Source organism: Anarrhichthys ocellatus, unplaced genomic scaffold, assembly GCF_004355925.1.
Source record: "Anarrhichthys ocellatus isolate YVR2014 unplaced genomic scaffold, GSC_Weel_1.0 scaffold12, whole genome shotgun sequence".
Taxonomy (NCBI): domain Eukaryota; kingdom Metazoa; phylum Chordata; class Actinopteri; order Perciformes; family Anarhichadidae; genus Anarrhichthys; species Anarrhichthys ocellatus.
Genome location: NW_022280042.1, coordinates 1,191,020 through 1,217,880, shown reverse-complemented (window position 1 = coordinate 1,217,880; position 26,861 = coordinate 1,191,020). Strand labels below are relative to the sequence as shown.

The following is a 26,861-nucleotide window of genomic DNA, read 5'->3' as shown; positions in this document are numbered from 1 at the left end:
GGTTCATGCTCCTACTCAGTGTTCCACGCTCCGTGTGGGCAATTCCCTAAACTACGCAATTTGACACGGAGCACACTCAACGGAACTCAAAGTCTCCGTTTCACTCTCACCGTCCCCCAATTAGACCTGGAATCCATAAACTCATTAGATTGTCCAAGTTACAGGGTTCTCTCACTCCCCCTGACATTTCACACTAACAAGACAAACTCTGTTAACTTGGAGGATCCAATTATTCAGAAAAATATGGCAGCGCTGCTAACAATGCAGTGAACAGTTTTTTGACAGTAATTTGCAGCAGCCCGTCTCTGTGACACACTGGAGAATGGAGACGTTAGATGTACACAAATGTTTTTATTAAATATAATTCTGTTATCTGCATGTAGAAGAGCATAATTTATAGACCTATCCTGAGAACTTGCATGTCTTTGCAAATCAGTTAATTAGTCACGGTTAGTGCAACTAAGCCCATGACTATGTAGACTATGAATTTATTAAAGAAAGGACGGGTATTTAATAGGAAAGGAGTCTAACAAAAATCGATCTATCTATCTATTTACATATATATTCAAGGTGGCGCTGATCATGTGTTTGCATGGTCGTGAAACCTGCATTGAGTGTAAAAGATCCAAATGTTTTCTCATTATGATTCTCATGTCACATTGATTTATATATATACACATATATATATATTTTTTTTTTCAAACATGCAAGTGAAGAAGTGAAATTCATTATTACACAGAAATATTTGCAGTGCTTTTACCATATCTGAGTAATAATGTCAAACAAGAAAAAACTGCACCTAAAGAAAAATGCATAAATTGCAAAGATGAAAATTCAAATCTTGATCTAGATGGAATAAATCATCCGGAATGGATTTTAACCTTTATATAAACAAATAGATATGACGCTGTAATTCAGTAAGGACTTCATTTCCCAATGGCCATTGCGCTGGGACGGCTGGAAAGCATCCCTATGCAGGCTGAGGCTCAATTTCACACAAAGAAAATAATATTTCGTTTGTTTCCGGACCAGTTTTGTAAATAACGTGTAAATACCTTATTTCGGCCTAATATCTGGGCATTACATATAATAAGCAGCTTTTATTATGCTAGACAGCATATATCGGGTTACTTTTTGTTTGCCCCCCCCCCCTCCTCCTCCTCCTCCTCTCATCTTCAACGCGGAACTAAGCTCATGAGTCAAACATGTTTGCTTCTGGTAGCGCCTACAAACCCGTGAGCCATGTCATTTTCGATATGGATGGACTGTTATTAGGTGTTTAACCGTACTATGTGTCCAATATCTTGTAGTGTTGTTGAGCATGTCACACGAGGAGGCTGCACCGACGCTAACGCTCCGTAGACTCTCATTCATTCGCTCCGCGCGTGGCGAACAGTCGGCGTGCCGAACTGCATAAACAAAAGCAATAAATACATGATTTCTCTGCACGCGGACAAAAACAACGAATCACATCGAACATTATGACTAAATATGCCTTTAAATAACCTCCGGGTGAATTCGGCTATCATTTAATACATCTTTATGTGGAACAAACCTTACACTACGTACCAAACGTTTACAGTCAAAAGGAGGGGAACGTTACTTTTTGATGTATTGTTAGGAAATGGCCTAATTTGAATGCTGCCCTTTTTACACTATAAAAGCCTACATTCGTTATTTCTAATAGGCTGTAGTTTGAGGTCACAGGGAACTGTTATAGTCTCTATTCATTTTCTAAAATAGATACAAATGACTAATGGCAGTGTCCCCTAATGTCCCATTCATATGCAATCTTACATGACATGTAATTGAAAGGTAATCATTTTCTTTTTGTATTTTTCTCATTTCAGACACAGAGCGTCTGTACACTGTGTCCTTCCAGCAAGTCTGTGAGCGCTTCGGAAAGCAGTACACTTGGGACGTGAAGGCGACGGTGATGGGTAAAAAGGCTCTGGATGGTGCCCGGATGATCCGGGACGCTCTGGAGCTTCCCCTGACAGCCGAGGAACTCCTCGCTGAAACCAGGCTGATACAGGACAGGATCTTCCCCTCTGCCAAGCTCATGCCAGGTATGCCTTTATTTACCACATATACCCCAGTGCCATATTTTAGGACCCCCACAAATAATACTGAAAAATACAACTTTTAAGCTCAACAGTGGGCCGATTATGAGCTCCTTCATTCATTGTCGTCTTCATTCATGTAAACAATTTGACGCGACCACTTGCGGAGCCGTGATTACGTCATTTTCTGCCGTTGCGGCTTCATTTAATCCAGTGTGCTACTTTACCTGTTCTATTCTATTATGAACACTAGAATGCGGTTTAGAAAGCAAAGCACATCTAATAAATGTGTACGTGTGTTACAAAAGGAAGATTATTCAGGTGCTGCATCCTCTCATCATGTAACACATCGATGGATGCCTGCATTGAATTATAATGGAGAGCATTTGATCTGTGCTGTTGAACAGTGTTCACTGTTGGGAGCCTCACATGCAGTGCATGCTGGTACATCTGTTGATCATGCGCTCTGTTGTTAACATCAAAATAAGTATAGTTTGAATGGACTATATACAGAAGAGATGCTATCAGGACCTATCATGTTCTTATTTTTAACAAAAACATATTTTTAATGATGATCTTTGATTCTGCTGAGGTGGCCAACATCCAATACCAAAAAATGGATTTAGACACTTAACTTCAACAAAAAAATGATGATTTTCAAATGTAATGTTGCAATATGTTGAAAAAAGTAATACGTGATCTGGATACTATTGTTGTCAGTGTTCATTCAGAGACGTCGTATAAATGTCGGTGATTGAGGAGGAGCTCTGGTAGTTTCTCTTTAGGACTTTCTGCCACTAAGTGCACCATCGTGCTCACACGGCTGGTAGTTTAAGTATAAGTGTTCCTCCAATAATAACCGAGTTATGGCCTGCGATGTGGAACAGCAATGCTTACTGGGTACATGAGAAGTGTTCAGCGTTCAGGTTCTCCTCACCTAACAGCAAAGTGGAGGCAGTGTGTTCCTTCAGGGAGTTTTTATTACATTTTTATAGACTGTCGTCCTGGAAGCTGTTGATACAAATCCTCCCACAATGCTCTCTGGTCACCTTTGGAGTAAAAACAAAATAAAAACATTCACTAACTGTCCAAAACCTTGCAGTTCATGTCATGGACTTTCTGTGAAAACAAACATTTAAATGTGTGCGACCAAATCCTATAGCTCTACTCTGAATAGTTTTTATACATTTTTTACGTTTTGGAAGTTTGTGTCAAGCATCACCAAATGCTTGATTTACACTGGATCACCCTAAGGATCATTGCATGTATTCATGTGAAGAGGTGTTGCTGAATGTCGTACAGTCATCAAAAAAACCCCCACACTCCCAAAACTGAAAAAAGTATTTGGAGTAGAGCTGTTGGATTTTGTGATCACTGTATTAACAGATTATATGAAGAAACTCCATGAGATGAACTGGGAGCTCTCAGTGAGATGTATTGGAATGGTTCCGTGGACTTGTAAGGGGCTCCATATCGACATGTTAGTCCAACATTGAGTCTCATCTTGTGCACCACTAGGTGTGGAGAAACTGGTGCACCACCTCCGAAAGCACGGTATCCCCATCGCGGTGGCCACCAGCTCCGCCGGTGCCACGTTCAAGTTGAAGACCAGCCAACACCAGGACTTCTTCGGCCTGTTTGACCACATCGTTGTGGGCGATGATCCCGAGGTGAAGAACAGCAAACCTCAACCCGACTCCTTCCTGGTCTGTGCCAGAAGATTCAACCCTCCAGCTTCTCCAGAGAAGGTACGTTCTCCAGATTACACGTGTTAATGAACAGAATATCGTTGTAGAGGCTTCTGAGCTGAGCTGCTCTATTGGATCCGCTTTTCCTGCTGTACCTGATAAAAAGGTATCTCAGCATCTGCATTCTTTTTAATTTACTTTAATAATTGATGTATTTCCTCTGGCTGCTGATCCTGATGGTGTTTTCGCAGACTGGATAAGAATCATGGGTAGACGGTACGATCCAGCGGCATGCAGATGAGACGTAGAACTACATGTCAACAGTGCGTCAAACAATACGTCTTATATATCGTTGTACTTAGCTGCCTGTTTGTCAGCCACGGCCTTTTTTGTTTGCAGCTAATGTGTTCCATGTGAACTAATGCAGGCAGGGCCTGATGTCAGCCGCTCTGTGCACTGACAGACACTCAGAAGTCAGGAGCTCTCCGGGTTCACGGGCTGTTTAAGATATATTTTCAGACTCTCTGGAAGCCGTTCGCACTGTTGAGTCGGTCTAAAATAGCTGCCAAATATCTCTCTAAAAGACACCAAATAACAGTGGGAGGCCTGACCTATTTTCATGAAAACTAGATCGTGTGTTAAAAAGTATTATGCTAATTTGAACAAATCTGCCGTTGATCATTGCTCAGTACACAACTCGCTAATGAATATGTAATTGAATGATACGCTTGGCGGATATGATTTATTTGTGTTAGAAACTCTTAATTGTGTGAAGTTCTGGTGCCTCTCTAGGAATATGCTTCATGTTGATGCACGCCGTCACCTAGATATCAGAAACCTTAGCATCTGCTCATGATTTATAGATTTTATTGTTTTAGGATTAATTGTGAGGAGCGGAAGAGAAACTGGAGCGTCCAAATCTATTCCAGGAGATGGAGAAGCTGTTGACGAAGCTGTTGTCAGAGCGCTGATCGCCGACATTCATTACGACTGAGTTCATTGAAAGAAAGTTCTCAATCGCTACTTCCTTACCCACCACAAGTCCTCACACTATCCTTTTATACAATAGCTATGGGAGCAAGCAGTATTATTCAGGATACATTTGTAAGATAATGCAGATATTTACTGAGATTATAGACGGGTTGATGCTGTGAGGATTCACAACAGGTATTTTCTTTTTAAATGGGAATATTCAGTTTCTTCTTCTGACCATGGACCTTTCTAAGCATTGCCTTCAACTAGCACATCATCTGCATTCTCTTTTGTTCAGCACGGCCGTGTACAAGGATTGAACTGGCAACTTGCCCTTGGAACAGGAATCCAATGAGAAAAGAGATTTTTTTTTTTTAATACAAAATGAAAGCATGTACTTTCATATGAAGCGTTTCTTATTAACAGCTGCCCACTCGCACTACTCATTGCATTCAACATTAGTTCTTCAATGTCATATTGCACAACAATCATTGGCGATGAAGATGTGGGATCTCAGGCTGCCTTCAACGATGCTCATTAAATATGTATCAAAGGAAAAAAAGAGAATCTAAGACGTAGAATAGTGCAGGAGTTCAATACGGAAAAAACTTGCTAAATAAATTAGTATAAATTTGCAATAGGTAATTAAACTGAATGTGATAATGTAATCATGCAATGATAAGTAGTGTATAGCATCACACAGTGGAGGGGCTGGAACACTATCAGCTAACGTCAGCTAACGTAGCATTCTAGCTGGAGTAACATGGAGCACCTTGTTAACCGTGTCACACCCTCGGCATGCACCACTCGTGCTATTTACTTTGATGGACTCTTAAAAACTCAAGCACATAAATGGCAGTACATCTAATTTTGTTAATGTAGTCATCGAGTGGCCTTATGCGCCGCTCCAGTTGTTGGAAGCTAGTCTGTGTCTGGGGCAGCAGAGTGTTGGACGATCTCCTCCTCGTATCCCAGAGCACCATTCTAAAAGCCAAGTCTGTACAACTGGTTTTAACTTGATTGGTCAACCAAAACCTGAAACCATAAAGATGTAATATTCGTAAAACACATTCTCAAAGCCTTTTTTTAATGTGCACGACATCTTTGTGTAGCGTCTACAGGACGGGCAGGCACCACATCTCTGAGTCCAGCATCAAGTTCTCTAAAGAACACACACGGTGGTTCCACTAAGTTGTAAATGTTATTCAGACAGAGTTAGTGAACTTCTGTTTTTGGGGAATTGTCTGCCTTTATGAGTTAGGGGACATTACAGATGTGACCAGAAGTGAGGGGGGGAGCGGGAACTGAGCTGCGGTAAAGGTCTCTGGCGGGAATCAAAGTTGGGATGTTGCAGTCACCACAATGCTCCAACTTAACACCAACTTCCAATCAAGAATCCAATCCACAGTCTCCTACTATCCAGTCCAAGTGGAGGTGTGGCTTTTGCATTTGTTTGACCCTTTGTAGGTGAACAAACAAAAGAAACCAGTTATGGATCCTGGGGGCGGGGAGTCATATTTGAAGGGGTCGTACGTTTAAAAAAAAAAATAATAATAATAACTTCAATATTTATGAGAATGAATCGGAATTGTGTTTCTTCTAAAGTGGTGTTTTTATATTAAGGATGGTCTATGAGCAGCAAGAAGGTTATGAAGGATAAATACACACAACTTCTTTCATAAACATTATACTTCCTTTGTCCTCAAGTTACACCTGTTGTTGGATTTATTTAGCCAGTTATTAGATAAATCCTACAGATTGCCGTTTCCGATGAAGTCTTTTGGCTCTTTCATGATTTTTTATGAACATAGATAAATACTAATATTGTTGGCGTTACAGGAAAGTAGAGAATGTTGTGGGGATTTTCTTCCCGTTGATGAGCCGCTTCTTTGACTTTGACTTACCTGACTCGTGGTGAGACACCACAGGATCTCACTGTGAGGAACTCGGTAACAAACACCCACAGAACACCAGAGAGATTGGATTTACTTCAGTTCACGCAGATTTATTTGCATCACAAAGTATACAAGTAAACCGAAAGTCCTCCCCCCCCCCCCCCCTTCGGAGATGTGCCCCTCCTCTCTGAACTTTCAACTAGACAAGTTACACTGTGCACCTTGGCCAAGTCAAAACGGAGTGTTTTTTGATTAACCACCGTCGCCTTCCACACTCGTCTTCTCCTGATTCCGCCTCTGGCCGCCCGTCACAGCGGCCGGCTCCCGTTCTTGCCCAGCGTTAGAAATCTTGCCCTACTTGTTTATCTGCGTCACCCCCCCCTCCCCTCTATCTTCACCCGGGCTCCAAGGTCGCTATACGAGACTCCCTGTCTCAGTGACGTGGATAACATATGACAATGATACCGGCTGATATCACAGTATGAATGTGAATATACATGGATACATTTGAAATTATGGATATGATTGATTTTACACAAATATATTTCAAGACACACATTTTTCTCCCACAACTTCTATCTCTGATGACACAAAGTCTTGTGTCCTCTTAGCACAGCTAACATTATAAACCAACTGTTGCTCACGTCTGGCGCGATGAGTTTGATCCAACATTGTGAGTGAAGTGCTTCTTTGACAAAAACAGCAAAACAACAAAACTAGGGATGGGTATGGTGAGGCTTTTATCGATAATGGTACTCCTGTAGATACTCTTATCAGTTATTTTTAATTATATTGTGAGAAAGACATGACAATTACTTTGGAAAATATTCAACATTGTTCAATTTCTGATCAAAGCATGACCTGATCGATGTTTCTGGACACTAAAGTTCTAAGGTTCAGTACCCAGCCTTAAGTACAGTTAGAGCAAAGTTTTATGCCGTTGTTAATCGGCCTTTGTTCCAAATACGATCATTTAGATGTTCATCATTCAGCAGGTCTAAAAAGTGACAGCGACCCTATATCACATTTTATCTACAGAACCCTGCCTCTACAAATGGCTTCTGGCTCATATAAAAACCAAGGTGCGTTCAAAGAGAACTCCTTCAAAAAGTGAGCTATCGTGGCATTTTACTCCGACTGTGTTTTGATATTTACAGCCTAATTTAACAGGGACATTTGAGGCATCCGATGGATGTATCCTCGCTAACTCCCCTTCTCCCATTTGAAAGGCTTTTTGCTGCAAATAGGTCTGCCCGTGGCACGGCACACCAGATTTTTTAATCTGGAGCCAGCCACGGTTAGAGCTGTCATTTTTCCTGATGAGATATGAAACCGAGGCTCAGAGGGGGAATCGACAGTGTTCAGTGGAATAACGAATGATGATGCGTCACTACCTGGCTCCCACTCCGTGACAGAGGAGGAGAGCAGGCAGAGGCAAAGCTAGAGGGGGGTGGGGGGGTGGAGAGGAGGTAAACGGCAGAAGCAGCCGTATGGTAACAACACACATCCAATTGTCAGATGGAAAAAAGACACCAGCTTGTTTTTAGTCGCTGTGAGACACGAGGAACCGGCAGGAAGGAGTCGCACAGTCAAGTGGACTTAGTAATGACAGGGTGGTCTTTCAAATACACAACGAAAACACGTTTTCATGTATGCAAAAATGATAAATGGGTGACGTTGAAGTGATGCCACATAGGACGAGTTACAAAACTGTCTGTCAGAGTGATATTTTGAAAGTGTCCCCTGCAGCGAAGCAAATATATAGTACAATATGTGATTGAATGGGATATTCAGAGAGCCAGAGGCAGTGCCTCTCTGTGAACACTGCAGTCCAGTGGCCTCCCGGGTGAGTAATATGTTGTCGATGCCGCCGTCTGAGCTGACCAAAAGTGAAAGAAAAAACGCTGCTCTCTTTTCCACGGAGAGAAAAGGACATTTTTCACCACTCCAAAGTAACAGTGTTGATGAGACGGGAGATTTTTTACCGAAGGTGTGCTCAACAGCCTGAATAAGATTAATGAAACATGAAAGTGAGCTAGTTCGTGCCCACACTGATAGGGAGGGAGCGAGGCAGAGATAACTAGTTCTTCCTCTGCCATTAATCATACAAGGCATTACACCTGGGGCAGGCTTTATAATCCAGATATTCAAATCAGGTACGATTAGGACATGAACTTTTCTACCTGAACATTAAATTGGCCCATTACTGCACTGACAAATCTCACCATATTCACCCCTTACCTTTATCAGATACACACCAGCCCAAAGAGTCTCAAATGCATATCTCTGAATTTAGTTTTTTTTATATGAAAATGTTAAATGTAAGTAAACGTTAATGGTTGAAGTCACTTTAAATGCTAAATGCTCATTGATCGTTTCTTCACTGCACTTTACAGAGATCACACTCAATCCCTACCTTTGCTGTGAATGTTGGTTGTTTTGCCAAGTCTAGACAGCCGTGACTCTGATGTCTGAGAGTCCTCTCACTTCACTCCTCCATGGCGGTGGGATTTGGCAGCACGGGTCTGGTAGACAGCTGGATCGTTTGAGATAGAAGCATGTCTGTTCCGTCAGATGTGTGTGAGACGGACGACTGGAAGAACTCTGGCTGGAGTGCCTCTTGTGTAGACGCGTCATGAGAAAGCGAAGCAAATTCCCTTCCATGTATGTACCTCCATGCTAGTAGGTTTTGGTGGCACTGGTGTGGAAGGTGCCTTTCAACATCTGTGGTCCTGGATAGACACAGTCTTCCTCCCCACCTCTTTTCACTGGCTGCCAATGCTTCCTCCATGTTTGTCCCTCCAAGGCAATTACCATTGGAGACCAGTGGTCCCATCCTGGTGTGTCTCGATCCCCGTCCATGTTGACGTGTTCTTAGGCAAGACACTTAACCCTTAACTTAACCATGCCATCAGTGTTTGAATGGATGTGGATGTGAGTTTAGTTTAGTATCAATGTATGTATGCAACGAGATGATGTCCTATGTAAAGTTAGTATTCATTTTTCGTGTATTTTCTTATGAAAGCCAGCAACACGTGTCAAGTTCCACTCGTTATATGCATATGGTCTTTTCAAAATAAACCTCTGTCTTCACAGGAAACTCGGGTTTAGGCAACAAAACTACTTGGTTAGGTTTTAAGAATAGATCCTGAAATACTTGGTAAGGTTTAGGAAAAGATCGTTTATGTTCAAATAACTACGGAAGTGGCGTTACTGAAGTATGCAAGTTGCGTGCCAAAAACATCAATGTTGAGTAAGCCATTTTTAATAGCATATAAAGTTTTAACAGCTTGCCTAGTCCCTATGTGGCTCTTTGTTTTCCTACCTTAGAAATATTTGATGTCTGTTTTCTCTTACTTCAGTCCTTCATTCCGTTGTCTCGTCCCAGCTGGACTAATGTCACAAGCTTAAATAAATCATCAGTGAAAGAAATTGCAGCGGAATAAAGACTTATGTAAAACCACAGAGCTCAGTTCTCCCCCGTCTAGGCATCACTTGATATGCTTCTTTGTTCTTTATTCACTCCTCCTTTCAACTACCCAGATCTTCTTCTGTTCATATCAAACAAACCAGAAACTTCAAATGAATCACACTCTGTGTATGAGAGGACTTTTCTCGGGAAACACCTTCCAAATTCTAGGTCTTATGGATTGGGCTCAACCTGCACAGACCTTCTTTAGGCCTCAGATGAGGCAAAGAGCTCTGTGAGCTGAACAGACTAGAAATATCTCCCATTGCCAGGTCTTATCTAAGGTTCATCCAAATATTGTTGATTACAGCAGAACGTTTCCAATGCATAAGAACTCGCCCTGACCATCCGCTGCTTTGCTAGCGCTATATTCTCCCTTTGTGTAGGTTACACTGGTACATTGAAGTCTATAACATTCTCTTAGGCAGACTTCCTGCTTACTTGAGCCAGCTGTGCAGCTTGCTCCTTGGTTCTGGAACAATCTGCAGGACAAAACTTAGAAGGGAAGTGATGAGGGCTAACTGTAGTGCTTCAATTAACTAACAAACACATGAGCAAAATGCTACTGTTACTGGCCTATGTCATTATCACAACAGTTTTATTACAAACCCTTTTCAAAGCACACGGTTTGGTGGAAGAGAAGTGAATTTAGCAAAGCTTTCACTGAGAAATGAGAGCGAGTAACAAAAGGTTCTCACAAAGGGGGGATGGAGTCAGTGAATTCCCTTTTGGCCACGGGAGCTTTGGATGTGCAGATAATGATGCTGCAACCACATGGCAACTATGATTCAGGACCTGCCTCCCCTATACTTTTATTGTGTTTCATACCTCAGAAACTATCAGGGGTCTACAAGGATTCACATAATAAAGAGTCAACGCTCTGATCCAGTATGAGGGGGAACAAACTCCCTATTTCCAAGCTGCAGTTTGTGGACCTCCAGCCATTCATTTATCCCTTTGGCTATTATATTTCTCTCCACTGTGATGCTTGATTGTTCCACATGGTCACGTATAGAACAGATGCATCTGTTGTGGTAGTGAAGCTGTGAGAGGATGCTCAAAAACAGTCCTGAGAGGTTTCAGGCTGAGAGGCTCACTTTTTATCTTCTCTCTAAAATGTTCAAGATGGTAAGCTTTTGGAATAAACTGACAAAATATTATGGGTCAGTGAATGGTTTAAAGTGCAGTGATGGCAAAGTTGATTTAAAAACACTTAGCCCACACTCTGCAGCCCTGGGATTCCTCCTATCTAGTTTAGCATACATCTCCCTTAAATTGCATGTAGATACACAGCTCTGTCCCTCTCCCCTGTTTGTGTTTTCCTAGCTGGATACTTAATCATCACAGACTTCTAAATTTGTGGGTTAAGCCGGCTGCAGGGTCCTCCTCAGATCACAAGCAAAGCAAAGGGAGGCTGGGTGGCTGTGAGATTTGCAGGCACTCGTTTTGGCTGGATGGTGATTTTTTTGATTAAGTCCTTGGGCCGTCCACGGGCTTTTCTTTGAGCCAATTGCAATCTCTTGACACTCAGCACAGCAGTAACTTATCTCCTAATGAAAACACGCTCAGTAATAGCTGCCTCCATTGTGAATGCGTCGTGTCAGCCAGTAAACATGTCGAGCTGTGTCTCACAAAGAGCTTTTTAAAGTGAATATCATACCATTCGACTCCAAACAACTCACAGATTTAACTTAAGATCGTTTTTCAATTGATTCGTTCTGATTGCAACAAAGAAATGTACCTATAATCTTAAACATTTCTATTCTCCAGCATTAATATAAAAACTGGTACTCACCTACCACTGCGATGCACAGAATTTGCCAAATACTTATAGGTCATATTTCCTATATATAAGCAATATTTCACGTTGAAGCCCAGACCTAATGGACTGCATGACAGCATTATACTTTTTGTTTGTTCAAACGATGGGAGCTAGAGAAGCACCCCGGATTATTCATAGTGGTGGTTCTTTCCCTCAGTGGAAGTTTCTTGCCAAATGTCTCTAAGCTGGACTGTTGGGCGCCATTGGGATGATTGGTTGACAATGATCACTGTGTGTTTATCAGAGTTCTTTGTCATGAGGGTTTTTGGTTCAGGGGAACGCTAGAAGCAGTGGCTAACTATTAGATTACTTTTGAGGTGTTGTTCAACCTGCCCTGGCCTGTGGTAGTGTCTCAATCCTCATAGAGGTCAGTGGCTACGTGATTTGTCAAGTTATCGGTGTGGTAATAATATGGTCAGTATTCCATAATACTCCCAACATGGTATCATACGTTTTTAACCCAACCAGACAGAACTCGGCCTTGGGCAGGGAAAGGCCTCAGAACATTTAGGCTGCATGTGTGACCTTTGACATATTATGCTAACACACACATAACATGCACACTTATTAGGGATGCAACACATCATAAATCTCACAGCAAAGGCCGAAAATATAACTTTTAGAAATCCTCCAATCACGCTATTTTCAACCTCTCTGAAGTCAGTGTAAACTATCAAAAGCTGTTTAGAGCCAGCGTTGCGTATAAAAGCTACGCAATAAGTTAAATATGTCATAATTCATCTCAACTATTTAGTTTATATTGCTGTGAAAACATCTTCAAACAACTGGATTTATCGAAGTTTCTCACCAAAACTTCATTTTACAAGATTACATTTAATCATGATTTTCATTTGCTCGTCCAATACTCATCTTCTCTGAACAGAGCCTGAATGCATCGTAATGTAACTGAACAGAACCTCCATACGTTAGCCATTAGCGGTGCTGCTAACGCTAACTAGCTCTCCTCCTGTTGATTTCAACATGGACTTGTTGTTCACAATGTAACACCATCAGAGATCTGCGAATAGAAAGCATGAATGATGGATGTCCTGATCGCATATTTAACTGAATATAGGCAGATAGCGATCGTCAGTAAAACTTTATTTCACACCATCCATCCATCCATCCATTTTCCTCCGCTTATCCGGGGTCGGGTCGCGGTAGCAACAGGCCAAGCAGGCTGACCCAGACTTCCCTCTCACCGGCAACATGTTCCAGCTCATTCTGGGGGATCCCGAGGCGTTCCCAGGTCAGCTGGGAGATGTAATCCCTCCAGTGTGTTCTGGGTCTTCCCCAGGGTCTCTTCCCAGTTGGACGTGCCTGGAAAACCTACAGTGGGAGGCGTCCAGGAGGCACGTCCCCAGTGAATGCTGGAGGTCATGATCCGTGGAGGCTAACAGGACCACATCATCTGCAAACAGCAGAGAGGCGATCCCGAGACCCTCGAACCTGACGTTCTCCACCCCTAGGCTGCGCCTAGATATCCTGTCCGTGAAAGTCACGAAGAGGACCGGAGTCAAAGGGCAGCCCTGGCGGAGGCCAACACCCACCGGGAACGTGTCTGACTTATTGCTGAGAATGCGGACACGGCTCCTACTGCAGTCGTACAGAGACCGGATCGCCCGTTGTAATGGGTCCGGCACCCCATACTCCCGCACCACCCCCCACAAGAACCCCCGAGGGACCCGGTCGAAAGCCTTCTCCAAGTCCACAAAGCACATGTAGACTGGTTGGGCAAGCTCCCAGAACCCCTCCAGTAGTCTTGCGAGGGTAAAGAGCTGGTTCACTGTTCCACAGCCGGGACGGAATCCGCATTGCTCCTCTTGAATCTGAGGTTCGACAAACGGTCGCAGCCTCCTTTCCAGCACCCTGGCATAAGCCTTCCCCGGGAGGCTGACTAGTGTGATACCCCGGTAATTCGAGCACACTCTCCGGTCCCCCTTTTTGAAAATGGGAACCACCACCCCGGTCTGCCAGTCCATGGGCACTGATCCCGACCCCCATGCGACATTGAAGAGGCGTGTCAGCCAGGACAGCCCAACTATGTCCAGCGCTTTCAGCATCTCAGGGCGGATCTCATCCACCCCCGGCGCCTTGCCACCCAGGAGCTTTTTGACTACCTCAGCGGCCTCTGCCAGGGATATGGGTGAGCCTCCCCCTAGATCTTCAGGCGCTGCCTCCTCTGCAGAGGACATGTTGGTCGGGTTTAGGAGTTCCTCAAAGTGCTCTTTCCACCGCCCGACGATGTCCCCTTGCCGGGGTCCCCCCCCCCCCCCCCTGCTGAGAACAGCCTGGGGTAAGCCCTGCTCTCCCTTCCTGAGCCGTCGGGATGGTTTGCCAGAACCTCCTTGAGGCCAACTGAAAGTCCTTCTCCATGGCCTCCCCGAACTCCTCCCATGCCCGAGTTTTAGCATTCGCGACCACCGCAGCTGCAGCCCTTCTGGCCTGCCGGTACCTGTCAGCTGCTTCGGGAGACCCCTGGGCCAACCAGGCCTTGAAGGTCTCCTTCTTCAGCTTGACGGCTTCCCTCACCTCCGGTGTCCACCACCGGGTTCTCGGGTTGCCGCCACGACAGGCACCGATGACCTTCCGGCCACAGCTCCTAGCGGCCGCGTCCACATTAGAGGCTTTGAACATGGTCCATTCAGATTCCATGTCCATTTATTTCACACCGTGATGGTTAAACTGTGCAATTAATCCGCAGTTCACATGCTTGCCGAACCGCAAGGGGGGTCAGTACGGTCCAATACGCCACTATTGCTTACACTTATGGTTTGTCTATCATCAACACCGGCTTTATTTCTGCTTTTCTCAACACGAGATGAGGAAATGTTCCACATCACTTGCTCATGCCGCCCAGAGCACCAGGATCATTTAGAGGATGCAGTTTTGTCACCGTCACTTATTCACTGGCCGATGCACACTGGACACAAACACGTGCATGATGTACACTTCATCTGTATCTCGTATGTCACATGTGTGTTCAATGCGTCAGCTTGCTTGTTAACATCATGCATCAGCCGCACAACGGCCATGTTTTATCTCTACTGTTGCCTTCTATGTCTTCCTGTCATGGCTCTGCTGAAAACAAAAGCAACATCCATGAGTAAAGCACATGATCATCGTACGCCCAGTGAGCGCGTCAGTAACAAGAGACCTCGAAGGTGATGTATTCAGTGAAGCGCGTTTCATTAGAGTATGTAATATCCCTCTTTATTTGTGTAGATTACACAAATGTCTTAACCTGTTAGAAAAATGTTTTGTTGTGTCAGTTACTCAAACAACCACTTGAGGCTCCAGAAGTGAGTCAATCCGCATAGACCTCATGTTAAAATGGCCAATGTTAGAGCAGAAATGTTTACTTACAATAAAACAAATTGGTTGAGCAACGGTGGAAGTTGCCATAGCCAATACACTATATATACACATCAGTATATCTTGCAGTTACAAAGTACAAACAATATCAATACTTCATTTGTCATGTGTAGCCAATTAGAGTGTTCAGTTGTCTAACATTGACAGTGAGTTAGGAGGAAGTCTGGGTAGTTGGGGTCACTGTTGTGCAGCACAATAAAATCAGCAACTTTAAGAGTTCAATTCAGCCCCGAAATGTTATCTGCAAGCTGCAACTCCAAAGTCATCTCCGCTGGGCATTTATGTGCCGATGTCAAAGAGATGAAAACATGGCAGCTCCATCAAACAGTCCACTACGTCTTCAACTGATTCCCAGTCCACCTAAACTGATGAAGAGACTTGAAGGCAGGATCCAGAAATGGAACTACAGAACTGGCTGACAACAGGAAAACACACCAACCGCTGCCAATAGACAAAATTTACGACAAAAAAATCCAACTCACAGCAGAAATAGTCTTTCTCTCCATTTCGTTCAACAGCATCATTGGTATCCGTGTCAAAATGAAACCGAGCATGAATTTGTATTTGCAGAAAAAGAGACATCAGTGATGTTTTCTGTACAGCAAAGACCTGTTAAATGGTTTCTCTGATGAACATGCTCCCCCTGACAGATTCGTTCCACCGCCGTGTTGTGGTTGTTAGGCGGACGGACTGTCAGACGTGAAGTTGACACATTGCCTTCTCCTCGGTGCCACATGCTGGTAAAGTCTCTTAGTTGAAAAAGCCACAAGTCAACCGGGGCAGATCGGTCCTTTGATGGTAGAATTTGTTGCAAATGCTTCTGTTCTCTGTAGTTTTTTCAAAAGTCTTAGCACGAGGACATACTTTTAAGTTTCAAGCCCGTTTTGTATTTCTTAAGGGGAGATGGATTGATTTTAACATTCATGTAGACTTTACACCTGTGAACTCGTTGCTCCCCGTTATTTAAATCCATGTCCTTGTATTTTAAAGTAATACGGTAATAAGTCTCTAAGATGTTTCTGCGTAGGAAGAGCTGCTTGTCCTTCTACTTTATACGTCTTTCTTTTTTCTTTTTTTATTTACTGATTAAAAATATATATAGCCATCAGGAGAGCTAGACCTCGCAAAAGCAAAAAATGGGCTGTTTTAATGTCAGCTAATATGGAGGTACAGGTATTCTCTTCTGAGCCCGTTAGTTATGCCGTGTTCACACGAATCGCGTCATTCACGCCAAAGGTCTCGCCGGGGACCATTTGATGTTCATTTGTGTGAATCGCGCTGGACGTGCCTGAGAGGGGGCGTGGCTTATCGCCCTGAAAGCCGTTCAACTGTCCGCCATCAACCATGGAAAAAATAACCTCTATTTCTGCTTAGTACGTGTTGTGGAAGTCCCAGATATCACGGGAAACTAAACGGCGTCTTGTCTGGGTTCATAACATCATCCGGACGAGCTCCGTGGATTTTATCGAGCTGTATTCGAGCTGTAGTCTGTTTACTACAGCTGTATGAACACAAAATAAACTGATTTGGCTGTGATTTAACTGCAATAAACCGACAAAAAGGGACTCCAAAATAACTACGTAATGATGCCGATTTGCAAAAAGTCTGAATTCATGTTTTGTTAGTTCTCTCTGCAAGACGACAAGCAAATCACTTTTAAAATACTTGTTTTCTCAATGCTCGGATCGATCGGTGCTAGGCTAACATTGTAGCAGCTCCACCAACACTCAGACTAACGTCATCTAGACGTAAATACAGCAGCGTCTATTCATTGTTTGTACCATATGGTTTACACATACATATTTATACACATAGTTTGGTCCGGTCTCTATTGATATGAGGTATCGTAGAGCTCTGGGTGAACACAGACGGCTACAGGATTTGTTTCCTGATTCAACAACGGCAGGACGTCGGTGATGACAGGAGGTCATCTCAACGGTGATAGGCTATCGCGCCGCAGCGTCATGCCATTTTTTCGCCAAAGTTGAAAAATTTCAACTCGCGCGTTTTGGCATTTGGCGCGAATTCGTGCAACTTCTCCCGAACGCGCCGGGCCATCGCAAATTCGCGTCACTCCAGTCTCATCGCATCTGTGCATAGACTTTGTAAGCAATCTACTCGCGCGAATAATTCGTGCAGCGTTTGGTGTGAACACGGCATTAGCCTGTATTTCACATCTTTTCAAATTGGCACAATTAAAAGTATGTTAAACGAGCAATTAGCAGTTCATGTTTTCAGCGTACCCATGGATGTACAGACAACTATCGCGGGGTTACTTTAAATGTTAGGATTGTCAAGCAAGTTCTGGAGCGCATTATTTCTAAGCAGATTTGTGGACGTTTGTTGGCAACATTGGAAATAACGACACCGCGGAAGTGTAAGTCACGCTGAATGATATTATTATACTTTATATCAAAATCATGTCTCACGTGCATGCGAGTGTGTATTTGTGCACACCAAACATACACAGTTTACATCTATGGCCTTACCCCCCATCCCCTCTGTCTTGTCCCGTTCAGCAGTTCTGACTTGGGTACCCGGTGAATCAAGCTTTAGTTGACTCTGATGAATCTTGCATGTGTTCGGGTGTAGGCCTGAGGACGGGTTGTAAATCTTCCCTGGCACCTTTAGAAGAGGGGAGGGGTGTCGCTTCACAGTTCCACCCCGAGGGGCAGAGGAAGTGGGGAGACCAGCATGCACTGCTGGGAACCAGCGTAGAAAGCTTCATCATTTTTGTGTGGGCCTATTGTTCAACTTCAATGGAATTTCAAACGATCAAGCAACCGATGAGCTGGTATACCTTCTGACAGGAAGGAGGATGTCCTGGTGGACAGGTAGAAGAATGGCAGAAAGCTTAGAAGAGAAGTGGGAACTTGGGGAAGTGGTAATGTGACTGAAAATGCATCATGCCATCATAATTTCCTTCAGTCGACAGCAATAGTACCCCCCCCCGCCACACACACACACACACACACATTCACATATTCCTTCCTGTTTACATCAGTACATCATGAGTGCTCTGATGTACTCTGAATTCAGATTATGTATGTTGGCATGAAAAGCTAGTTAAACTATTTTTTCCCTCTAAAAGGCTGGTAAAGTGACTTTCAGTGGATTTACCTTGTTCCATGTGTACGAGGCCTTCTTGCTCCGTGTGTGGGTGTTTAGAACACCTCTTTGTGTGACAGCCACCGTGGGGAAACGCACTTTAGCCACAGTCAGCAGCGGTCTCCTGTCATTACTTGAGGTAGAAATGTACTTAACTGTACTTAGTTTCTGACAGTAACAGTTGCATATATTCGTCTAATGGGCTAGATATGTTCTTACAAGTTGACCCCATTTACACTTCAAGTCTCTCATATCTACATCAAATTCAGATGTGATGCAGCGCCATGATATTCACAGCTCTGATATAGTCCACCTAACCTTTTTCCAAGCTAGAAGCAAAGTACCTTGATGTTTTTTTGCTCTCTCCCCACACAGATTATTCAACAGGTGTACTGATCTGGGATCAGACAAACTATTTTGAATGATCAGGATCTGCAACGCTTCATTAATGAATTGTACTATTGAATTATTCGCCATCTATTCTCTGATTCCAGCTTCTAAAATGTGAATTTGTTTTGTTTTTTTACTTTTTTATGATGTTAAACTTCATTTTGTTTCTTAATTTGTTGACAAAACAGACGCAATGTCTTGCTGTAGAAATACTGACTGACATTTTCACCAATTTCTGAGATTTTATAGACCAAACAACTAATTGATTAATAGAGAAAATAATCAACAGAATAATCAACAATGAAAATGATAGTTAGAATGACTTTCGTCCTGTCCACTTTGGCGATGAGTTTCTGGAACTAAATGTGGTCGCTGCTTCAGAAGGGACACTAAATGTAAGTTCCAGGTACGTTCAAGGGTCGCTGGCCGTTGATCGTGACATCACATCACAACAAGGACGACTGCTACTGGTAGAAATGGGGATACGACACACAGCCAAACGGTACCGTGGGCAAATGGAAAGATGAATATATGTATTTTACTCCTTATATAAAATAAGGAGTAAAATACAGTGGAGTCGACCGAAAAACTGCAAAGTGGTTTGATGCGATTGAAACTCTTTTGAGCCACTGACCGACTTGCTCTCATATTTGTAACTTCTGTCTAATCCACTCGAGGCATCAATACATTGACCTGCCACGCGTGTGTGTATGTTTTCATCCAGTTCAATACAGCACATTGAAAGCAGATTAAAGGGTAATTTCACTAGCTCATTGGGTAATTACCAGTGTTAATTGCTCCCAATCAAGGGAATTAGCGAGGGCTCTCCGTTGTGTACGCTCAGTGTTTCCGCCATCATTGTTCGACATCCTCCAGCTTCAGGCTTAGTGACATCATAGAAGTCAATTAGGGTTGAAAGAGACTCACGGAGGCGTCTTTGTTCTACCTGAGTTTGAGAGTTGAGACGAACAAAGGTCCTTAAGGCTTTCTCTGAGACTTAGCTTTCTGTGGCTTCTTTTCAGCTTTCCCCTCATTGTACAGCTGTTTCCTTTATTCACACTCAAGTGCTCTTCCAACCACAAAGTTAAAGCTGTGTTCACTATCCACAGTTAGGAAAAAAGAAACAAAGAGGCACTTCAAATTCAGGTTAAAGGGCGATGTGTGGCATATATTAATGCTAATTTGAAATATAAGCTCAATATTTAATTATACAAATTTAGAATTAGCATCTCAAGATGAATGAAATATAGGCTTTATCCACAGCCTTTGATTTGCTGCTTTATTACATTGCGGAGCCAGAGGAAGTGTGGAAACAAGGATTCAGTTTGTTGTATACCTGGGCCTTCTGTGCTGTCCTACTACAGTTGTACCACCTCCTAATAAGCTCATTATGATGCCACAGCTACGGTTATTATTTGTTTCTAGGGGTGTAACAATACGCGTATTCGTATTAAACCGTTCGGTACGAGGCTTATGAACCAAACAATACGTTTGAATAATACTCGTGCGTTTGGAAAATGTAGAAGCATAAATTGTGGGAAATATGTTTTCGGTGGACTTTGCTCAAACTGGCAACATGCTGTCTGACACGCCCATCCCGGAAACAAAACATTGTACCCTGGTGAGGCACGTGTGTTCTGAGAGGTGCGCTAAACTAGCTTAGCAGGAAATCCAACAGCAGCACAAAAGCTACAAACTCTCCCCGCAGCGTTTAGCTGTTCCCTACTGATTCAAACAGGCCTAAAGCAATCGCAACACAATCCCCATTTCTCCAGACCATCATTCTTACTTTGTAAAAGAAAACAACCGAAACAGAGAAGCAAAGTCCGACCCTAACCCCGTGATGACGGGATGCGTCGTCATTAACGGACAATGCATATAGTCAAAATCAATATAATTAACACAATGACAAGAACAAACTCACAAGAACCAGTCACATATATTTATATGACAACAAAGCAACAAATCAATGCAGCAACACTGCGGCGCTAAAACACATATTCCACCGCACACTGAAGAGCACAAGCCATTCAAATATTATTCACATCAGAGGGAACAATATTAACCATATCATAAAAACGACACCATAGACAAATGAACACAGTAGTAAAGCTACTGCAGATGTAAAAACACAAGCAGTTCACTTACCAAAGCTGCTGTTCACTTAAAGACAAAGCGAACGTGTTCGTTGAGTTGTAGATCCACTCGGGTCTCAGCAAAAGTTTTCAAAAGCACCGTAGCTTGTAAGTGTCCTGCCGTGCTTCGGTGTCGTGTTGCTGCCTTGGTTAGCGTAGCGTAGCTCCAAACACCAAGACGCTCAGTTGCAAATAAAACGCATTCCCAGCCATAAAATGCGCAACTGTCAGCCAGAAATACCGTTCGTACAAATCCTTTTCCATGCTGGGTCAGGGCTGCTAGCTGTGGGGTTGGCCGACCCTTTCTTACGATGTCCATCTTTTTCTGGAAATGTCCTTCTTGAGAAATCCGATTCTCCTCCTTCAGCCATTGAGTGTTCAACAAATAGAGCTATGTAAAAAAAAAAGAAGCTACACCAAGCAAAACGCTAAAAATGTCATAACTTCTCTTACATATGTTTCAACTTGAACTCTTACTACTACTACTAACTTCTGCAAGGTGCTTCAGTGTCACACTAGCCCACTGACCAATCACGGCGCACGTTAATGCTGAGCCAGCCACACGTTATTGCTGACGTACTTGTAGGCTACCTAGGAAGCTCTAACATTCAAAGAATACGCCCAACATCGTCAAACTAAAGATCTGATTGGTTGAACACTATGACAATCAACAATATCGTCCCCATTCACTTAAACTGCAAAGGGAATCACTTGTGAGTCTGCAGGCCTCGGGCCTCTCTTCTTACCTAGAGACAGAGAGGTGAAATCTGATTGGATAAAAGCTCTACTTAAAACAAGCTGCACTGGAAGCAGAGCAACTGAGGAAGACAGTAGCGGTGCAATGGGAAAATAAGATAATGGGAAAAATAATTAGAATACATGTAGTGTATTTATGAAAAATGATTAAATTATAAAATAGCTATAACTTTGTGATTCTGTTTAGGCCAGCAGAGAAGGCCTTGCAGGCCCCGACAGCTCACCACTGATATATATGTATGTATACAACATTAATAAATACTTCCATTCATTAAAGCTGCTTTGGCAGAATTGGGTATTTTTGACCCTAACCCTTAAAAACAGCACATATTGGTATTTTTAAAAAGCACTGATTCAAACAGAAACATAAAGCACTGATCTGAAGTCATCACAAACACATTGACAAAGTGATGCAATATGAATGGTAGAATGTGAGATATGATAAGAATACCTCTGGGGTCTGCGGGCCGACGGTGGGCTGGATGAGGCTTAACTCGATGTCAAAGCGTTGTTAAATGATTCAACACTGTGGTCCCTCGTTTCACGGGGCTACACTGGTGGCAGCACGGCAGCGGCAGGTGACAAAGCTGTCAATCACAACCACTGCATGAAGAACAGAGCTGTCTGAATCAGCTTTAATCGGTCATGCAAATACAAGGCAGTCGACTAAACTACCATCAATCCAGCTTCTGATCTACATATTATAGGAATTTTAAAGGAAATTATAAAGTTATGTAAACCAGACTGTATCAGCACTTTTTAACGTTCAGTATGCTGCTTACATTTGTCATATATTTCTTCAGAATGATGTAACACATCTGCTGCCTTCATTAAAGATATAAATACAAAGTTATCTCACATCTATTTGGAACGAGCATTGCTTCTCAGTGTTCTGCCAGCAGCTAAAGGTGAACATTAGTTTGTCTGATGGACGTCATGGATGCTCTGGGATCTGATGGATAAACTTCTGTTAAACTGTGACGAGGTTCATGAGACATAAGCAACAAAATAGATTTGATGATTCTACTGTTTTAAAACATTGCATTTAGCATTTTACACCTTCCTTTCCCACATGTGCCCTCTATTGTCACTTGGTTGTCGTGTGACAAGGCAATCATTGTCTGATAATATTTTAAACGAACATGACATAGTTAGGGTCGGAATGTAATATACTATGCAGAAGTAGAGTTTACAGAGTGAATCTTCAGCAGACAAACCTGCTATTTGAATCGAAACGCTTTAATAATCTGCGCGGCTCTCATTACAAATCAAAGATCCCCCACAATGCCAAGCAAATGTAGTCTTCAATATAATTGAATATTAGGGCAACAGAAGATCATTTACTCAGTTATATTAGAAGAACCCCCATGACGATGTCAGGGCGAACACAGATGGCAATATTTCACCAGTAATAGAAGTTTTGCTGCATTCATGTGCCCGTCAGAGAGACTGGAGGGAAATAAAGTAGGTATTTTAGAAAGCTAAAAGATTTGGGACCCGAGCCCCAGAAGCAGAGTGGCCAAAGAAAATGAGAAACAGCTGTTTATTGATTTTGCAGTTGTTGCACTTTCAACCTTAAAACCAGTCTTACAATATGAAGCGCAGTCATTTCACTGTGAAGATCAGTCCTCTCTCTCCGGCTCAGGCTCTTGAATAGTAGAATAGTTGGCTTTCATGATTCCTCCTGAGCCTCCACTCCTTCCCTCTTCCTGGCTGCACACTCTGTGATTATTGGACACTGAAAAATGATTAACCTCCCGCCGACGGTTCAGCCGTAATAATTCACCGCAGCTGTTGGAATGTCCTTGTCGAACATGTGCACAGATAACTATTTCAAATGCCAATTAGCCGCCATGTTTTCCATATTTCCACTTGGCTCGGCGTGTCGCGGGGACACGGCTCTGTACCAGATGGGATTGACTGCAGCAGCTACTGGTTTACAAAGAGACTTCACACAGAGACACACTTCCCTTTCACTTCTAAGAGCATGAATGTGACTGTCCTGTGGGGAAATTCACAAGTTCTCACCATAATGCCGTAGTTCTGGTATTTCAGGCATTAATCCGCACTGGTTGAAAACGACATGCATTCATGCAACTGCTAGAACTTTTAGGAACTTTTGGGCAGTTTTCTGGGAAAGGATTTCTTTTTGTGGTGTGTATTCTTGCCCTGCTGTTAGTTACCTTTCCTTCTGAAGTAACTGATGACTGTGTATTCAGATGGTCTGGTCCCAGTAGTAAAGGTGAAAGGCATCGGAGCGTATTTTCAGATAAATGTATTTCACAGTTTCCTACTGCATCAGCTGAAGGTAAGCGTCCATGAGATCTCACAAAGCACACACATGTTACATTAAAGCATTGTACTGAACTGTATTTGTGACTATTGCAGACGTCAGAGATCAGCATACCTCTGCAGAGGTCAATGTGATTCATTTATTATCTTTGGTATTATTATCTTATGTTTTATAAACATTGCTGTGACTCTTCTGCTCCTCGATATAACTGAGAATCTTTTGATTGACATATCTTAATTTAGTATAGTGCCGGTAGATTATCTATTGATGATTACACTGATAAGATTGGGAGATTCGGCTCGTTGGGAATTATATTTTTATATTACAACTACTTGGGACTAAAGCATTTGAAATCATGTCTATCAATGAACTTGGTATTACTACGTACTACTATCCTGAATATGTGTTCCATAAATACCTGCATTGTGAAGTAGTGGAATATAATGATTAAATAATGTTGGGGTAATTTATGAAGAATATTGTGGTCCTTTCAAAGCAATTTCAAGTACATTACCTGCTAATTGTCACCTGCTTACCATGACATTTGTAGTCGTTACCAACTGACTGTCTTAACAATATAATATAATATAATTCAAGACACAACGGAAAGGCAGTCAAAGCGGCTGCAGTGAATATTTTTTATTTTATTTCTAGTGTTATTTGTGTTTAATGTCAATCTACGGTACATTTCATGTCTGTCTGTATGTATATATGTCTATATGTATGTATATATGTCTGTATGTATGTATGTATGTATATATGTATGTATGTATGTATGTATATATGTATGTATGTATATATGTATGTATGTATGTATGTCTATGTATGTATGTCTATGTCTGTATGTATGTATGTGTATATGTATGTATGTATGTGTATATGTATGTATGTATGTGTATGTCTGTATATATATGTATGTGTCTATTTATTATACACTGCGCAGGTGTGGCTCTTGATATGCACCACAATTCAGATCTGATCATCAGATCGTCTTCAATGCAGTGACTGAAGATATAAAGAAAGCTAATGTCTTGGGGCTTCAGGGAGCGCCGTAGTTCTATATGTAGATTAAATGGATATTCCACCTGGCAGAGGAGAGCAGTACTCCTCTGAGGAATATCACGTTTATCACATTCAAAATAGAAATGCTGCTCCATTTTCCATGTGTTTGTTTTGGGTCTCAGCTCTGCGGCTCCTGCAGGGGTTAAAGCCCGTAGACCTAACAGGCTTGGAGGATAAAATGCTTCTGTCTCCCTCTCCTCTGTCCTCGCTCAGTGCTTGGTGTTTGAAGACGCTCCCAACGGCGTGAAGGCGGCACGGGCCGCGGGGATGCATGTGGTGATGATTCCCGACGACAACCTGGACCCGGGCCTCACCCGGGAGGCCACGCTGCGACTTGGGAGCATGGAGGCGTTTGAGCCGACGCTCTTTGACCTGCCGGCCTTCGACTGAGCCACAATCTCCACCTCAAACCGCCCCGCGTGCAAAGGAAACCATGACGGAGTGAGAGGGATTAGCAGCATACCTGAACATGTTGTGTGTGGACATTGATGATGTTTTTGTCGTAGCCAGTCAATTACATGTCGTTGTTTTCTGTCAGATGAGACGTCACAACAATGGACGATGTCACACATTTTATATTATTAAACCCTTGTGTTTACGGACATGAGCTTAATAGATTAATAGATTTCTGCTACGAAGCAGGAACACACTGTGGATCAGTCAGACACTGTCCTTGTTCCACATTGTGTTTAAGCGGTCTTATTGAAATGCTAAAGACTCGACTCCTCTCCTCAGTGTAATCCTGTCCTCACCCTTTCATCTCCGCTCATGTCCGCCTCAACACTTACTGCTATTCACGTGTCCCCCCCGTCCCCCCCCCGTCCTTTCGCCATGCGGGCTTTACCGGAGGCCCGCTGGAGGAGCCCGGTGCCTCGGATCCTCTCACGCAGCTGAAATAGGATTTCACTGCACTTCCATTCCACTTCCCCTCCTTGGCATCTTGGCCTTTCATCCTCAAGGAGGGTAGTCTCCTAAGCCCCCCCCCCCCCTCCTGCTCCAATCACTGTGTAGTTCCATTTTCCCCTCTCCTGGCCTAAAACGTGTGTGCGCCTTTCGGTCGTACCACAGAGGGATTGTAGAGTTAAGGTGGATGATAGATGTTGGAATCAAATAACGCTCCAAAAGGACTTCATCCACACGGTGTAACAGCATTTTGTCAGATGTGTAAATTAGTTACGTATTCATTATCAAATAAAGAAATCCATAACACAAGCCCAGAGTGTAATAATTCTGCAATTTTCATTTTTAATTAATTTTGACTTTGATTTCAAATTGAAGGAAGCTCAGGGTTATTTTCAGACATATGCATTAGATTCTCTGAAATAATGAAGGAATTCATATGCAATGTGTGCGGTCTCATTCAGTTCACCGTCTGTAGCGTCAGATGTAAGTGGCCACTATGGCTCAATATCAAAGACCCTGATTTTACAGAAAAGGGTTGGATGAAAGAAACCCTGATATTATTAATCCATCTGTGTATTAGTCTGTCAGAAAGGATTTGTGGTAAATAAAAGTTGAGATGAAAGCTGTAGCCATCCACAGCTATTAACATGTTCATGATGACTTCCAGAAGAGATCCATGGTTATCGTCGTCGGAAAACATGGAAACAGAAGGAAACTGTAGAAATAAGACTGTACCATTGAATTAGTGGGCATCTTCCAATGTTAGTCTTATTTCTATACAGTTTCCTTCTGTTTCCTTTGATGTGCGCAACACACACTGGACGAGTTACAACATTTAGACACCAGTTTATATAAAGTCTATGATGAGACTAGATGGGGCCAGAATTCTTCCTGGGCGGGGCAAATGTAGGCGTATGTGCCAGTTGGAAA

General features: G+C 42.8%; 1 protein-coding gene across 1 annotated transcript; it reads left to right on the top strand.

The window, feature by feature from the left end:
- Window positions 1-1,186: 1,186 nt before the first annotated feature.
- pudp (pseudouridine 5'-phosphatase) lies at window positions 1,187-26,240 on the top strand. The gene is made up of 4 exons (XM_031852145.1): window positions 1,187-1,275; window positions 1,851-2,069; window positions 3,582-3,811; window positions 25,242-26,240. Exons 1-4 carry the CDS (start codon window positions 1,206-1,208, stop codon window positions 25,416-25,418), a joined length of 696 nt encoding a protein of 231 aa, XP_031708005.1. The 5' UTR covers window positions 1,187-1,205; the 3' UTR covers window positions 25,419-26,240.
- The last annotated feature ends 621 nt before the right edge of the window (window positions 26,241-26,861 follow it).